This window comes from Lemur catta, chromosome 4 (genome assembly GCF_020740605.2).
Source record: "Lemur catta isolate mLemCat1 chromosome 4, mLemCat1.pri, whole genome shotgun sequence".
In the NCBI taxonomy this organism is placed as follows: Eukaryota; Metazoa; Chordata; class Mammalia; order Primates; family Lemuridae; genus Lemur; species Lemur catta.
Window position 1 is genome coordinate 84,596,835 of NC_059131.1, and position 17,389 is coordinate 84,614,223.

At 39.4% G+C, this 17,389-nt stretch overlaps 1 protein-coding gene across 7 annotated transcripts in view; it reads right to left on the reverse strand.

The window, feature by feature from the left end:
• Nucleotides 1–14,795, reverse strand: part of BOD1L1 (biorientation of chromosomes in cell division 1 like 1) — a 54,726-nt gene extending 39,931 nt beyond the window's left edge. For all 7 annotated transcript variants that reach the window (XR_006734814.1, XR_006734813.1, XM_045550389.1 and 4 more), the window contains exons 1-5: nucleotides 14,437–14,795; nucleotides 7,991–8,115; nucleotides 3,517–3,707; nucleotides 2,447–3,058; nucleotides 1,767–1,916 (exon numbers count right to left, since the gene is read on the reverse strand). Coding sequence is in view for 5 of the 7 variants with exons in the window: in XM_045550389.1 (XP_045406345.1) it covers nucleotides 1,767–1,916; nucleotides 2,447–3,058; nucleotides 3,517–3,707; nucleotides 7,991–8,115; nucleotides 14,437–14,673 (1,315 nt within the window). In the remaining 2 variants the exon portion in view is untranslated. The remainder of the gene's footprint in view (nucleotides 1–1,766; nucleotides 1,917–2,446; nucleotides 3,059–3,516; nucleotides 3,708–7,990; nucleotides 8,116–14,436) is intronic.
• Between the last annotated feature and the right edge of the window lie 2,594 nt (nucleotides 14,796–17,389).

Genomic DNA, 17,389 nt, shown 5'->3' on the forward strand with positions numbered 1-17,389 from the left:
TGTACTTTCAAATAAACTTGAGATTTTAATTACTGCCACTAAGTTTATCATTTAGGGAAGAGGCAGGAATCAATAACTGGTCTACACCAAGTATACTCTAAAACTCCTCTACATTAGGAAGGTAATTTGTTTCCCTTTAACACAGGAAGGAGTAAACAAGGTTTTCATTTCTTGCCACTTAGTACTCTTAAAATAGCATCTTCTTACTTTATAAAATATATTCCTGTCTAGGAAAAAACTTTAGAAGACCTAAAAAGCATCAGGAATTAGAATTAGTTAGGGTAGAGAAAGTAGAATGTTCACAGGATAAGGAGCATTCTTCCTACATAGGTAATACAGAACTGACCTCATGAGGACAGATATGACAACTAGGAAGTGTTGCTATTGCTTTTTTGGGTAGGCAATTTAGTTTCCCATGAAAATGAATTAAAGAATAAAAGATGTGAGTGACTGAGAAGTACATCTAAAGCTTCTACTTTTTTTCCTCTATGGTTTCCTACCTAGGTATCCTATTCAAAAGCCAGTGGCAAATTTACAAGATGTTATCTTCAGGCAACAGCAAATAAAATTCAATATTTTTTAATTTTTTTTTAAAGTCATAAATAGAATTTAGTCATGTGGTAAACAGCAGCATAAGATATTGGTTAGAAGCACAGACTCAGGTTTGAAATCTGCATTGATGTTCACTAGCTACATGACTTCGCACAAGACACATCTCTCTGTGACTTTGTTTCCTCACCTGCACATACCTCCCGGGGTTGTTCTGAGGGCTACAGGAGTCATTACATAGAAAGTCCTTAGCATATTGCCTGGAACACCGTCAAGTGCTTAGGAAAGGTTAGCTGAAAATAAACTATTTCGTAAAGAATTTGGCCTTACCCAGAAGAGGTCTGGCCTTTGCCCTTAACTTCCCGGAGGTCATCTCTAAGCCTTTAGAACACCATGCTTGAGTGGAGTATTTTTGTTTGCCTAGGGGTCTTGAGTCAAGCTAAATAGTCTAACAATGTGATTTAGAGTAGGGGCTTTGGGTCATGTAGTATCAGCTCTGCAGAGGGGCTAGAGACTGACCAACCACATGGTTGGTCACCTCTGACTACATGCTAGAGCCCCAATAAGAACTCTGGACACAAAAGCTCTGGTTAAGTTCCCTGGTTGGCAATACTCTGTGCGTGTTGTCAGACATCAACACTGAGGAAGTAATGCTGTCCGTAAATTCAGGTGGAAGAAAAATTGGAAGCTCCCTGTTTAGAACATTCCTGGACTCTGCCCTGTGGTCCTCTTCCCTTGGCTGATTTTAACATGAGTTCCTTAACTATAATAAACTGTAACTGCTGTAACTGTGAGTATACCAGCATTCAGTGAGTTCTGTGAGTCCTTCTGGTGAATTATCAAATCTAAGGGTGGTCTTGGGGACCCCTGAATTTGCAATTGGTGCTGTGAGGGCAGTGTCATGGACTATGCTTCCCCCAAATATCACACACACACAAACTAAAAACATCTTCATATACATTATCTCATCTAAATCTTATAATAATCCTAGGTGACGAGGTTAAGAGATGAAGAACCAAGGGTTGTTAAAATTTAGTAACTTACCAAGACTTGCTCAGACAACCTTGGAGCTGGGACTCAGAAATAAATCTTCCAACGACAAAGTCCCATGCTCTTGCTACTATACCACAACTGTCTTTCAGGATATAACCATCAGAATATACTAATAATGCTCAATGGGAAGCTTCACAGAGGCATTATTAAGTAAAACGCTTTACCATCTGATGTAATCTCTCCTTCTTCCATGCTATCAGACATTATAACTTCCTCCTCGGTATCTTCTTCAAAAGATGAAAGGTCACTAGTATGGACAGAACTAACTGTGATGTCTGTAAGTCCATCCACATCAGAATCTATCAAAGAGAAATCTTTTCAAGAAGAAAATAAAACACAGAAAATAAATCATCTTATTACAAGCACATAGAGTTCAATTACTAAATTACATTTAAAATTTTCTGCTTTAAACACATGTCAAAGAAAGTTAACTATCAAATAAGGCAAAGTTGTCTCCAGAAAATACAAAGGCAAATTAGTATCCTGTAAAAATAAGTGACTATTAATTTACAATGTAAATGATATAACCAAAAATAAATTTTAAGTAAATGAAATATTTATTATCTAATATTTTCAAGGTTATGATATACAACTGTGAATTAAGGTGCTTAGAGTAATACATGTGAATAAATTATAAGACAAATTACAAATTTCACAGTTTTTCTGTTAACTTACTCTGTGAATAAATACATTATATGGAAAATAAACATACAAATTTAAGTTTTCAGTGTTTTGAAATATGAGTATCAAATAAATTTACTAAAATTTGAAAGTAAATTTGATACCTGCCCTAGACACTTTTTGTTCTTTAAACTATTGTAGATTTTAGCAAGTTTTTATATACCTTCTTTTGTACCTTCAACAGTTTTAGCTTTGTTACTATTCTTTTCTGAAGGAAGTTTTGAACTCTCAACTTCTTTTTCCTTTGCTTGTTTTTCAAAAACTTTTTGTATATCTTCACTCCGTTTTGAGTGATCAAACTTCTTTTCAGTCTTTTCCTTCTTCTCCTTCTTTCTTTCTCCTTTTTCATTGCCGTCTGGCTTCTTTTCACCTTTGTCTGTTGATTTAATTTTTTGGTCACTGCTTTCCTGTTGAACATCCTTATTTAGCAGAATTAAATTATTAGTCTCTTTTGTGTGATTTTTAATTTCTTCAACTGGACAAGGGAGATCACTAAATTCTTCAGACTTTGGGGCTATTTCCAGTCCTTCCCCTCCAGAGTCAGCTGTAGATTTTTCTTTATCACCCACATCCTCTGAAGTTCTTTCTTTGTCAGTACTAGTGTCAGTACTTGGCTGAGATGGGAGTTTTTTTGATACTCTTTCACTGGTCTTGGCATTTGATGTTTCTGTTGAAGCCCTAGCAGCACTAGCTTCTTGGTTAAGAGAAGTGATGGTTTCCAAGATTGACATGGCATCATTGGCTACATTAGCACTGGGCCCAGGGGCAGGAACACCTTAGAGGGAAAGGTAAGTTTTAGAATAATCTTATGTAGAAGGCAAACACCTCTGCTGAATCAATACCACATGGCACTGTCATCATTTTATGATGCATATGCTGTGCAGACCATTGTATTCTTTTAGACTTTCAGGTACCAGTGCTAGTACATACCATATTCTGAATTCTCTGCCTCTCTAACACACTCTCTTAGGAAAAGACTATGTTCTCTAATTATTATAGTTACTCCCACCATTATGACATACACACACACCCATTACTAAAATGTGTATTATTTTTACTAATCTAGAAAAAGAAATGTTATGCCAGTTGAGGAATTTGGGTGATATTTAAAACAAATACTGTTTCATTAGAGTAGCCAAATAGAGAAATGTTTTAAAGAACCAAATATCCCTAACTTGATACTCAGTTCAAGAAGAAAAGCAATGGAACTAACCAAGAATAAAAGCAAAGCACCTTGTATAACGATGGAAGAGTCTGGTTTCTCATCATCAGGAGCTGTGCTGCCACTTGCTTCCTCTTTGTGATTCAGTGTGGCCAAAAACTCATGCACAGCCTTTTCCACCTGAGGTCTAAATGTGTGGTTGATCTTTGGATCCACAACCTGAGAAATAATTCGGTCAATACCAGACTCCAACATTCCTGATCTGAAACACACGATAATTTACAGAAAAGTGAAAAAATAATTTTATATTATTTACATTAATTACTTTTAAATAAAACTACATCTGCTACATAAGTGTTCAACCTTATATTGTCCCATCCATTCATCTGGATGTACAGAAAGAATAGGCAATAAGTTTCATGCTATAGTGGCATCTAGATATACCATACTACAAAAAAAAAGACTGTAAACTTTTCCACCACTGTGTCACTGGTGGAAATACTAAAACAGACAAACCAAAACACCCTTAGAACTAGACACAGTACACTATCTAAATTCCAGGTTTATAGGTGATGCTTATCTCATCCCTACTCAGCCCATGGCATGTCAGAATATGATCACTAAAGCTGAGTTCTGAGTATAAAATAGATCTATAGACTCTGCAACTTTTCTTTTTTTTTATACAGAAAAATGTAAGCCTTTTGTAAGCATTAGAGTCTCCAGGAAAACTGAAGAACACACACAAAGTATAATTTCATCAAATTAAAAACAAAATAAAGAAAATTTTAGTAAAACAAAAATAAAACAAAACTTCTGACTTTCTTTTTATTATCTTCCTGCTATAAAAACTGATGATTTATTCATTCAACAATTATGCTATGAGTATCTTCTACCTAACAGGCACCATACTGGCCACTGAGAAGCTACAAATCAGACTTGGTTCCTTTTCTGATTGGGGAGGTTGACATAATTATTTCATTTACTTATTTCTTTTTAGAGAGAGTCTTGCTCTGTTACCCAGTCTAGAGTGCAGTGGCATGGTCATAGCTCAATGCAGCCTCCAGCCCCTAGGCTCAAGTGATCCTCCTGCCTCCTGAGTAGCTGGGACTATAGGCAAACACTACCGTCTGGCTAATTTTTATCAGAGATGGGGTCTCATTATGTTGCCCAGGCTGGTCTCGGACTCCTGGTCTCAAGTAACCCTCCCTCCTCGGCCTCCCAAAGTGCTGGGATTATAGGCATGAGCCATGGTGTCCAGCCTGACACAAACAACTAAAATATGAGATGACAGGTGCTAGAATACTCTATGAACTGTAGGAAAGGAGAGGATTAAGAAAGTATTAGATATATACAACATAATTTAGGAATGCTTCATAAAGGAGAAGACATTTGAGCTGAGTCTTGATGTCTGCAGAAGGTGAGGGGCAGAAAGGTTGTCCAGGTTAAAGAAATATCACGTGTAAGAGATAGAGGAATGATGAGGACAATATCTGAAATGTGCTTCTGCACAAAAGTGTCTGAGTAAAATATGAGAACATGAATTTATTTTAAGAAATACACTTAAGCTTTCTTTTCTCTTATAAAAGAACTGGAGGAGCTGAAGTTCCCATGATAGTGTGAGAAGACTGATGGGCCATTCATTTCCAGTTTCTAGGCATCAGTTTCTATCAAATGAGTGAGGAGGCATATCTCCTTACACTTTCCAAGGACTATTTTTGAGAGTACTCTGTCTTGAGTGGAGGATGGATTAGATTTTCATTTCTGAGCCACCTTGTCACCTTGTGAAACCATAATTCTACTTATATGGGCCATAGAGAAAAATGAGCCAACTCAGCCCAAAGTAGGTTACCTGCTTTTCAAAGTTCTAAGATTAAAAATATGCAAATCCTAAAAACATTCTTGTATCCTAGAGATGTCTTTAAAATGTAGTAGGTAGAAAAGAAATAGGGAAAAGTAATCTTAAAAATGTCTTGATTTAAGGCACAAGTACAAAGGTATAAAATGAAAAAATAAAACCTAACCCCCAAATTATTGCTTCAGTCCCTTTCTCTGTTTGCCTATGCTCTAGCCTTGTCTTGCAAAACAAAACACTTCTACATTATTCTTCTCTCACAGGGAGGTCAGAATTGGTCTTAAGTAAAAATGGAGTCCAATGTCAATGGTCACACTGCACTTAGTGGGCATAGGTGCCTCACCCAAGTTGGAAGGAGCCATGGCCCAAGGATCAAGGGCAAAGCCAAAATGCCAGCAGCTGGCATTTTTCTGATTAAAATTACTTCCTTGCCTTCCTTTTAAATTCTGTTTAGTTAAGCTCATTATTCAGAGGTATCTAGGATTTTCAGATTCTGTTGTACAAATGCATGCTTAAGTAGAACAAAATTTTCCCTTCTACTGAGTCAGCAGATTAGCTATTAAGTTGAATCATCTGAAATTGTTGATATTAGCAGATAGCTCCATCTAACTGAGTCAACTATTTCTCAAAGTCTATCTATGAGAAACCGCTTGAAATTATATTTATTTATAGGGGTTAGTCCAACCCTATACCATCAGTTTGAATACAACTAAATAATCCCTTTCTTTAAGGAAGCTTTAAGTGTTGTTATCAGTAACACAGAACTACTAATGGTACTTAAATGAAAATAGTTCATTTAAAAACAAATAATATAGCTAGAAGAAAATTTGCAAATGTCTCAGGAAGAACAATGTCTAAATTATCCAAGAGAAGATAGTTGTTTTCCCTCTTTTAAAATATCTCTAGAATAGGGGATTATTCATTACTCATAGGTAGACTGCTCCAGTATTTAGTCACTGACACAGTCACAAGAACCTCTTACAACTTACCAACACAATTTTGTGGTTTTGTGATAACAATGTATTATATCGGTACAACAAGAATTTAAAGTGCCTAATTTTCTCATGTGCAAGATTGAATTTAGTTCCTTTAAATAAAAGAACAGAATAAATAACTGCTTCCCTACCTTACAGATTTTGTATGCTAACAAACTAAATAGAATTCCAAGAAGTTTGCCTTCCATTTGAGACTCTCAACATATAAAGAAAAAGAATGTAAGACTCTCCAAAACGTGGTTTTAAAGCAATGTAATCATTTGTAAACAGAGAGGGGATGGCTATGCAAATTGTAGAATGAATGCACTATGTGATTGGTAGAACACAGTATAAATATGTTGGTGTGTGTGTAGGGGGGGAGTGTGGCACTGGCAGTAAGCCTGCCACTCCAGTGCTATATTATTCTAGTTATTGTTCTCCTGATGGCCCTCCGAGAAATGAGTAACCCTCCATGCCTGTCACCCAACAGACCTCTTCTATCTCTACTTTTTCTGAAAACAGCTTAGACCTTTCCCCAACAGGTATTATTATGCTGCCCTCTAATGGTATCTTTTGATCTCAACTGGACTCTTGTTTGGGTTCCTCATACAACCTTTAAAATGTAGACAACAAAGCTATTGTTAATTTCCCTCTTGTCTTTTGCACAAGGAGAACCTGTCTGGGCCCTCAGGCTCCTGGTTTCTAGGATTACCAGTGGCTAAATGGGTCTGTCTTTTAGTCAGGGTGTCAATTTTTATTTGTGGAATTTCCTGTTGTTTGAAACTGTCACAGTACATAGGCAGCAAGGTTCCTATGCGACAAAAGGAAATTAAGGTGGCAGGTATAAAATAAATTTAACTGTTTAAATGCCACATTTCATCTCAAAGATGTACTTGACCATAAATATTTGTCAAGTGAGGGAAACCAGGTGTTCTTTAAATAACTTAGTCACTCTTTTGGGATGGGGGCGAGAAGCAGGGCTAGAAGATCTTCTTGTCCTGGCAAATATTTACATTCAAGAACAAGTAGAAGACTTGTTTTTTTGTGTGTGTGTAAATATGATTTTTTTAGACATCTCTAAACATTCCAACTCTTCTTATTCTTTTTATCTTATGTTTACTCAAAATGGCTCTGATAGGTCCAAACACTTTTTTATTTTTTATTTACTTTTTTGGTATAGCATCACTAAATAGCAGAGTTAAAAGTCATAGTAAAATACACATAAAAGGGGAAGAAAAACATATTAGAAGGTAGAAGACATGGTCTCAAATTAAGGGAAAATATTTTCACTTAGGTGATCTTTAATGTCCTTATTTGTAAAATAAGAATAATAAAGCCTGTTCTTTTAGGGTCAAGAAAACAGTTGTAAATGAAACTGTACAGGAGACATTATGGAATTTATCATCTATTAATATTATATCTAGTTTTTTTTTCTTTCTTTCTTTCTTTTTTTTTTTTCAAGTCAGGTTGTTATTTCCTTCCTTCAAATATTTCCAAAGGTCTACGGGAAAAATCAGACCAGTAAAATTTGGGGAGGAATGCGAAGTGATTAGATCACGTTACAAAATTATACCATATCACGTAAGAGTAGCCACACCAAACCTGATAAAACTGCCAACATCATTATGTGAACAAACTTCCATGTAATGTCTCTGCTTTCAGGCAAAACAGGTTGTGACATTTTCAAACCTGCTTAGGAACACTTTTTCTAAGACTTACTTGAGAACTTGTTGTCTAATATTATTTCTTAGCTGGTTTTTATTGAGATGTGGACTCCAAGTGTGAGTTGCCAAGTGGTTTGCAACAAAGTTGTCAACACGCTGCCTCAGGTTCTGATAGGCAGGCTAGAGAGAAAAAAAAACAAACATAAACGTTAAAAAGCTTCAATATTATACAATATCAATATTGACAGTCACAGGAATGTATCTTTGTGTTACCATTTCTTAGACTACAGTATCAATGTATTAATGTGGCAACAAAGTTTCATAGTTTATGACAATCTGCTTTAGGATAACTTATACTCATTCAAATACTGCTTATTTTGTCCAGGACCAGGTGTTCGGAAATATGAGGAATACAAAGATACACCTCTTATTTATAGACAAAGGACTAGAAAATAAAACACAAATAAATCCTATTGTTAAATGATTTACAATAAAGAAAAGGAGAGAATCTGACATTAAGAATGTTGCATTTGAGCTGGAAAAATCTGTTTCAAAGTTTCAAAATGTATCTGGGAATGGGAATGGCCAGCTTTGCACATACAGTCAACAACATAAGCAAAGAGCAAGTGGATGAGAAAACTTGAGGTCAGGAGCATTTGGAGAATCCCCAAGTTGGTAGTCCAATTAGGTTGGAGAAGAAAATATAAAAAAGCAGACAAATGAAGCTGAAGACAGGTGCTGGAAGGCTTTGGGCACCTGTACAAGAAGTTTAGAATGATGGGGTGGAGAATGGGAATCTGGCAGACATGGTGGCTCACGCCTATAATCCCTCACTTTGGAAAGCCAAGGCAGGAGGATCATTTGAGGCCAGGAGTTCGAGAATAGGAAACCACTGCACATGTGAGCAGAGTGATATGACAACTGAACTTTCTGATGATTAATCATCCTGCAGTGAAAGAGTAAATAGACACAAAATGCACTTAGGAAAGTATGCAATAACTAAAGTGAAGGTCTATACTGGGGTAGCAGCAATGAATTGAAAGGCATTGACCCAAGAGAAATTATTGATGGACCACCACTTGAACTAAGCATTAAAACTGACCTAGGGCAGTAGTTCTCAATCAAGAGTGAACCCCTCCCCCTGTCCCCCACCCCGGGATATCTGGCAACGTCTGGAGACATTTTTGGTTGTTACAACTGAGAGAAGTGCTACTGGCATCTAGTGTGTAGAGAGTACAGAGGAACAGATGCTGCTGAACATCCCACAAAGCATAAGACAACTTCCCCCCATTGCCCCACCACCGCAGCAAAGAACTATCCAGCCCTAGCTATGGACAGTGTTGAGGCTCAGAATCCCTGATAGGGGAACAGGCAAAAGGGACACATACTATATCATCACTATGTAAAAGGACACTGCCTGGAAGGAATGTACTGTATGTCCGTTTACTCAGGGCTTGCACTCTATCCCTAGAGGCTATCCCCTACCCCTCATGATCTTTCTACCCTCCTTTTATACAGTTTTTAATGCAGATGAATTGAGTGTCCCTGAAAGATTTTAAGCAAAACCATACAGCCTCACCTTCTGCCATTAGTCCCTCTTTACCTTCCAAGTTTATACTCCAGTGATAAACTCTCGTGCCTTTAATATTCTGCACCTACCTTTCCCTCTACTTGTCCCTCTGGCAAACTTCTCACCCTCAGCGCTAATCTAAAGTCATCCTGACACCTAAGGTAGGCTTATGAGGCCTTTCCTCCACGTTCCTACTGTTTTCTACACATACTACCATTCAAGCAATTCTGGCATTGCACTGTATTTTGGGAAGGGGGGGATATTTATCTCCCCACAGAAGTGTAAGCCTGTATCTCCCTTAGCCTCTGTTTTTACAAAGCCTATCATACTGCTTGGCACTGGCAGATAAGCAATTAAAGAATAGTTATCAGATGACTGGGTAACTGTCTCCAACACAGAATGGTAAAAGCTTTATCCCTGTGCGACGACCTTTCTTTATTTCCAATTTTCAGACTTCTGCTGATATCTATTTTCTGTCCTACAAAGAAATCCCATGAACATTTCTCATGTTCCTCTCCATTTATCTAAAATAAACGTGAACTAATTCTTCCTCCCCAATGACTCTAAAGCATAATCTTTCTTTCCAGTATTCACAAATCTAACAAACATTTATTAGGCTCAAACATCACAATGCATTTATAGTATTCTAGTCTAGTTGTCCCACAACAAATTCAAATTTGAACTATGCAACAGGCAATTTTCCTTGTTTCCAAATTCTTCTTTCAGTAAAAAGTCAAGTAACTAGAGAAACATTGAAAATTCATTGTGAAATATTCTTTTAGGAAAATATATATCACACATATTTTCTTCCTTTTCCAATGGTTTGGTCAAGTGCCTTGGAGTCATCTTTGACCCATTCCTTTCTTTTCTACCCCACATCTGTCTGCGCTAGCATCAAAATATACCCCGAATCTGACCACTTCACGCTACCTTTATTGCTCTTACTCTGGTTCAAGGCATTCTCATCTCCTGTCCAGATTATAGCAACTGACCTCCCTGCTTCTACCCTTGCCCACCAAAAGTCTATTTTCCAACAGAGCAGTTAGAGTAAATCTTTTAAAATCAGATCACCCATATAATTTATTGTCCAAATCAGATCACCACTGAGCATGAAAAGGGGACACTATTAATAATTATGCATGGTAAAGAAAATAATAATTATACATGGTCAACCCATCTAAAATGGAAATCAGATTATGTCCCTTTTTTTTTTTTTTTTTGCTCAAAACCTGCCAATGACTTCTGAACTTGAGTAAAAGCCAAACTCTTCCAGTGGCTCCCAAGGCCTGCCACATCTGGGAAGGCAAAGAGGGGCACTCTGATAGTACCTCCTATCATGTTCCCTCCAGCAGGTTCTGCCTCAGGTCTTCTGCACTTGCTATGCTCTCTTCTTGGAATGTTCAGGCCCCAAATAGCTGCAGCTGGCTGCACAGCTCCTTCAGTTCCTTCATGGATGGCTCAAGTATCATCTTTTTGAAACCATCCCTGAACAACTTACTTGAAACAAAACAATAAGCCTTTCCACCTCTCATGCTGCTTTACTTTTTTTCCCCATAAAACCTATGAAAAAATACCTGTTGTCTTTGCCTGCTAGGATGCAAGCTCCATAACAGTGGGACTTGGCTTCACTGCTATATCCCTGGCACCTAAAAAAACCGCTTGGTACATAAGAGTTGCTCAGTGAATGTCTGTTGAGTGATTAAACTGATCAGGAGCCATTTATAACTGAGCAAGTAAGTGTCCTCAAATCACCTTTTATTACTTGGGAAGAGAGGTATCATATTTGTTAAGTTGGTGAGCTCCCTGCTTGGGATAGAATGATGGGCCTCTTCAAATTCCCTCCACACACTCCCCAGTGGCTAATCAGTTCAAAGGAGTCAGAATGGCTTTGTGACTACCGGGCTTGCTCCAGAGATCTAGGAACTGGTAGTCTACAATGGAGGAGGCTTGGTAGTAGGTGGATCTGTGGGTTGCCTCAGGTTCCACTTCTTTGGGTGGGAAAGGCTGATTTGGTCTGCTATAGTCATATCTTTCTCTTAGCTGAGGACCGTCAATAACCCCAGGATAATTTGGGGATTCTATGGTCTTCAGGAGTAGCAGCAGAGTTTGGTACTTCCCATCCTGGTTCAAACACACTAAGCTGGATGACAGTTTTGCTCTTGGAGAGTACCTGGTAGGTATCAAATGTCTTGATTCTTAAATATGTATGTGACTGACATAACCCAGTCACTACTACTACCTTATACACTACAGGTAAGATTTTTAACAGGAAGCAGGTCAGTCTTTGAGGTTGAAGTATCAAAGTACCCAAACCATAAGTGGCAGATGAAGCCCAGGGACATTAAAGTGATTCTCCTTTGCATGAACAGGGAATCTTATTTTTACTTGGCCAAACTTATCACACTGCTATGAATATTAGGCTCCTATGTAGAAAATTTTGACTTTTGTATTTTTTTTTTTTTTGGAGACTTAAGTTTACACTGTTTTTTTTTTTAAATAAGAAAATGGAGTGTAAAATGCTACACAATAAGAACAAATATTTTAAATTAAATGAAAATCTACATAATTGCTAGTTAAGGAAGAGGCTAGAACATAACCTGTAACATAACCAGAAGAAAGTACAGAGGTGGTGGTGGTAGGGGGAGGGACAGAGATAGATATCATGGGAGAGTTTGAGTGAGCAACCATACCCAGGTGTTCTCTTCTTTCTAGGAAGAGGATGTCATTTCAGTTCTCCTTTTCTCTAGCCTCAAGCATTAAAACAGGGAATCTTATTCTGTGGTCCCTGAACTCCCTGAAACTATATATAGTATTAGGTAGAGCCACAAGAAATTGTCTATAGTTAACCATTTTGAACTAATACAAATAGCAGCTTAACGTGTATATATGCATTTTTCTTGGGAGAAGGTCCTAGCCTTCATTAGATTGTCAGAGCAACTGTGCTTCCCTCATTCTCCCCCAAAAAGGTTTTTTTTTTTTTTTTTTTTTTGCCTGGGCTAGAGTGCCATGGCGTCAGCCTAGCTCACAGCAACCTCAAACTCTTGAGCTCAAGCAATCCTACTGCCTCAGCCTCCCGAGTAGCTGGGACTACAGGCATATGCCACCATGCCCGGCTAATTTTTTCTGTATATTTTTAGTTGTCTAGATGATTTCTATCTATTTTTAGTAGAGATGGGGTCTTGCTCTTGCTCAGGCTGGTCTCGAACTCCTGACCTTCAGCGATCCTCCCGCCTCGGCCTCCCAGAGTGCTAGGATTACAGGCGTGAGCCACCGCACCCAGCCCAAAAAGGTTTTGATACTCCACTTTGAGAGGGTCTAGCAGGAATATTACAACACACAACAACATTTAGTGGGGATGAGATAAGGAAAAAGTTGAGCATTAGATATTGCATTTCCCCAATCAGTATATTAAGATTTTCAATTTGCAAACATAATAACAACACACAGATTCATGGATTTCTAAGAATGGCAAAGTGAAATTTCTACTTATTGGATACAAATAACCAGTTTTATTTGGGTAACATTTACCTGGCCATGTCAAATCTTTTCCCATTAAATCACAGTACTAAAAAGGGTAATAAGTCATTATTTTTTAAAAAGGTGGCTGTGCATATTGCCTAAAACAAAGTAAGAAAATTAATATTAATCCTTCCTAAATAAAGGAACGCTCCCAAGTAAACTGAATTCTCTGTGGTGCAAAAAATCCAGTACCTGAAAAAGGAAATTCTACATAGCAGGCCCAGTATCAGATGTCCCCAGATTTTCGGGAGGGTGTCAGACAGGGGAACTGTATGCAGTTCACCTCAAAGCCTGGGAAGAATCTGTGGATGCTGCAAACACCCTTTTCTTAAAGAAATAAGGCTCCTGAGAACAGCTACATATAGAAAACAGACCGTCACTCCATCAAAACTCCAATCCAATAGACCCACCCAGATCTAAGCCAAAACCAGAAACAGAACAAACAAAAAACCAATTAGTTTTCTAACATGCTTCCCGCTCCACCTGCTTCCAAAATTCCAGACTCAACTGGTTTTCCATCCATCTCACGGCTCCTTCCTGGTTTTCTTTTCTCATTCTTTGCCAATCTGCCTAATTTTACCTGTTCCCGTTAATGCCCCTTCGGCTTTTTGGCCTCTAACTCTTCTTAGACAGAGAATCTCGCTGCTGACCTTACTCCTCTCCGCATCACTCTCCTGAACTAGCTCTACTTTCCTGCCCTTCCTCTACTTCAGTATCTGCCGTCACCTCTCCATCCTTTCCCGCTGAATGGCTGTTCCTTCTCCCACATCACCCTCTCCCTTCTCACCTTAGAAAAGTGACTTGGCCTAAGCTACCTAAGTCAGGCAGTCACTGCTAGACACCAAACTCAAGTCCCGATCTCCTAACTCGTCTTTCCACTGCCCAGATTTGCCTCCTTATCTTTGCACACCCCCACCCCCGCAATGTCCAGCAAAACACATTGCGAATGAATTGATTCAATTTATCATTTAATGATTTCTCCAAAGGACAAAGACATTGCCCTTATCGCCCAGGAACCTTGAAGAGAGAAAGCAAAAATAACTTGGATACAAAGTAAACCAGGGGAAAAAAATTACCAGAGATGAGAATGCATACAAAACTGGGCACTGGTAGCGTTACTGTTTCCAAACCCGTCTCCCTAAGAACAATGACTTAGCCTTGTCTCCCAGACCGGTGGAACCCCAGCGCCTTAGCCGCGCCTGGCACGTAGTAGGTACTTAAGCACAAATCGGTTAATCGAACGAAAGGACAGGCTAATGAATGAACTCCCCGTGCCTTGCACAGTGCATGGCACACAGCTGCAGCTCAAAGAAGAAGCGGCTGCAAAAGGAACCCGGTGAGAGAAGCGCCCTCGAGGTCCTCCCGTTCTCCCGAAGACCGCCCCCCCACCCCCGATCCCGCGCGCCCCGAACCTTGGTGTCCACGTCTGCCAGGCAGTCCCTGCGGAACTGGTCGAAGAGCCCCTGGCTCTTGAGGTGGTTCACGATCATGGCCACGAGCTGCGGGTCCCCGGCGCCCGCCCCCGCGCCGCCCGCCCCGCCCGCGCCAGGGCCAGCCCCGGGGCCCGGCGGCGGCGGCGGCGGCTGCGGCTGAGGCGGGGGAGGCGGCGGCGCCGGAGGAGGCGGCTGCGGCTGCGGGTTGGTGGCCATGGGGGCCTGGGCCGTGGAGGGCGCGGGCCCACGCGGGCGGGCGCTCCCGGGAGGCGGCGGCCGCACTAGTCCCGCCGCCTGAGGGAAGCCGACGGGATGTTGTTACGGAACCAGCGGATCCAAAGCAACCCCGGAAGTGAAAGGGAACCCGGGGAAGGGAGGAAAAGGCGGTGACAATAGCAACGAAAGTACGGCGACGGGGACCGCGAGGGGCCAGTTCCGGCCGCCGCCGGGCTGCGCCGGAAGCGGCGGCGGGGGAGGAGACGAGAAGGCGGAGCGGGCCGTGGGCTGCGGGCTTTGGGCCGTAGGCCCGGTCTGGAGTCCAGGCGGTGGGGGGGACGCAGCCCGCGCGACACCCGGGGCCCCAGGGCCGACTGGGCGCCTGTTCGGGGCAGGCCCAAGCGGGCGAGTGAGGCGCTGGCCCGGTTCCATTCGCGAGGGCATTTTAGGCCTGCCCTTCTTGCTCCTGTTTCACGGAGCCGTCGAGATCCATAGACATTTATGATGTGAACCGTAGGTGGAACGGCTTATTCTAAACTCCCCCTGCCCTCTTCGTTCTCAGCCTACGATCCTGTCCAATTTGCTTCCCAGCAGGTAGCTCCAGGGTCTGCCCACCCTTCCCATTCTCCCTGTTACTGTCAGTGTGCCTGCTGACCGGACCCCATCCCTCCCACCCCTTTTTCCTGTCTGTGAAGACAAACAGGCTTTTAGTTTTAAGGGCTTTGCTATTGAGTACTGTGATAATAGCAGGTAAAGCTTATATAGCATCGTGCATGATGTATCAGGTATGGCGATTTTACATGTATTACATTTACACGTATTCACATTCCATCTTTTGAAGAACACTAGAGCTGGGTCAGACTACTGGCCCCAGTTTGCAAATCAGGGAACTAAGGCCCAGAGATATTAAGTAAATTGTGTAAAGTTATACAACCAGCAAATCGCCTGACTTTGGACTGTGTTATCTTTAAGATTATTATTAGTACATAAAGCAACATAAATATTACAAATTTTCATAATTATTAGATCGAATGTAATTTTATTGGAAAATGCATCTGGGTGAAATGGATAATGTTGCTTTCTAAAATTCATATATCTGTGGCTGAATCTCTTAATATTAGAAGGAGAAGGGTTGAGCATCAGTTGTATTCCTATTTCTTTTTATAGCTGTATCCCCTGAGAAACTTTGTATAAAGTACTGTGCCTGAGAATGGAGGAGTTTTGTTGTAGCAAATGTCATTTAGTTCTTGACCTTAAAAAATTAGATTTGATGATCTTTGAACTGACTTCAATTAGGCTCTCCTCCTTTAATTTTATTGAAAATGAAGAACCCAAACCCACCTGGTTTGCCAAAAGAATTTGTTTGCCTAGTCCTTATTTGTTTACTTTTTCGGTTTCTGGGAAATATACCAGGTAGGCTTAATATCAAGATATCAAGCGACTATGAATTAGATTTTTTTTAATGCAATGTAGTTTAAACTGGATATACAAAATGGTTGGGCAATATCTAAACATTGTCCATCTTCATAAATAGTTTTGGATAATTTTTTTTAATCCAGTGTTAACAGGTGATTGAATTATATTTTTGTCAAAACTTTGCAGCTGCAGATGTAGATCATTCAAGTTGAAAATGTTTGTCAGTATGGAAAATGTTTATCATATAATCTAATTTACAGAACTACTTTCATTATCAAACTAGCCAAATCAGATTTACTTTCCATTAGAAACAGTTTGACTTCATTATTTCAACTTAAATAAATTACCCTGTGTTTTGAGATATATAATGAAGACTGCAGAAAGAAAAAAGTCGTAGAATGACTCTTAAAAGATTTATTACTAATAGCAGTCAAAATTTAAAATGGTGTAAAATATAATTGTTTTATCCATTTTCAAAATGTTATGAAAACTAGATTAGAATATGACATGTTTCTGTTAATTATTAACAATGCAATACAATGTATTGCTAAATTTGTGTAATTAAGTGGGTAGTATGGTAAAAGGCCTGGTATTTCTTTGGCATATATGGATGTGTTTATCAAATTTATTCAGCTTTTTGGAAATAACTAAGAATCATCCGTAAAAACTCTGAAAAACTCCACAAATTTAATTAGACATAATGATCGCACTGCAAAAAAATAAATTAATGAAACAAGTTATTTGCTGCTAAAAAGAAATTGGGTCAGTGGCTAATAAATAATTTTGTTTTGTGAACAGCATTTAAAAAATCCTGAATAGTTTTTTTAATGTAATAAGGGGAGATTGACTATAATTTAAATAGGTAATCCACAGTTTTCTAAAATGTGTGTTAATTGCCTTATTGAATCTGATCTAAAAGAAATAATATAATATTTGCATACCTGAGTTCAAGTTACACTAAGTAGACACATTGTATTGGATACAGTGTAACTTGAACAATTTTGTAGCCTTGAAAAACATTGTAGATACATTGAAAAGAATCTGGGTCACTGATCTTTACTGCTTTGGCTGTGCAAAGGTGATTTTCTTAACATTTGAAGACAGGTCCTAGGGATGAGTATTGCAAGTATAGAAAGAGTATATGTAATAGTTGCTGACAATAGGGCATGGAAGAGGTGCGGTCTTCAAGAAAAAATTACCATCAGTCTCCTACCCCACTGTGTGTATATCTGAATTCAGAACATCCCAGCAAGGGTCAAATACTTTCTCCCTCAACCTGATCGTCTCTCATTTTGTTCCC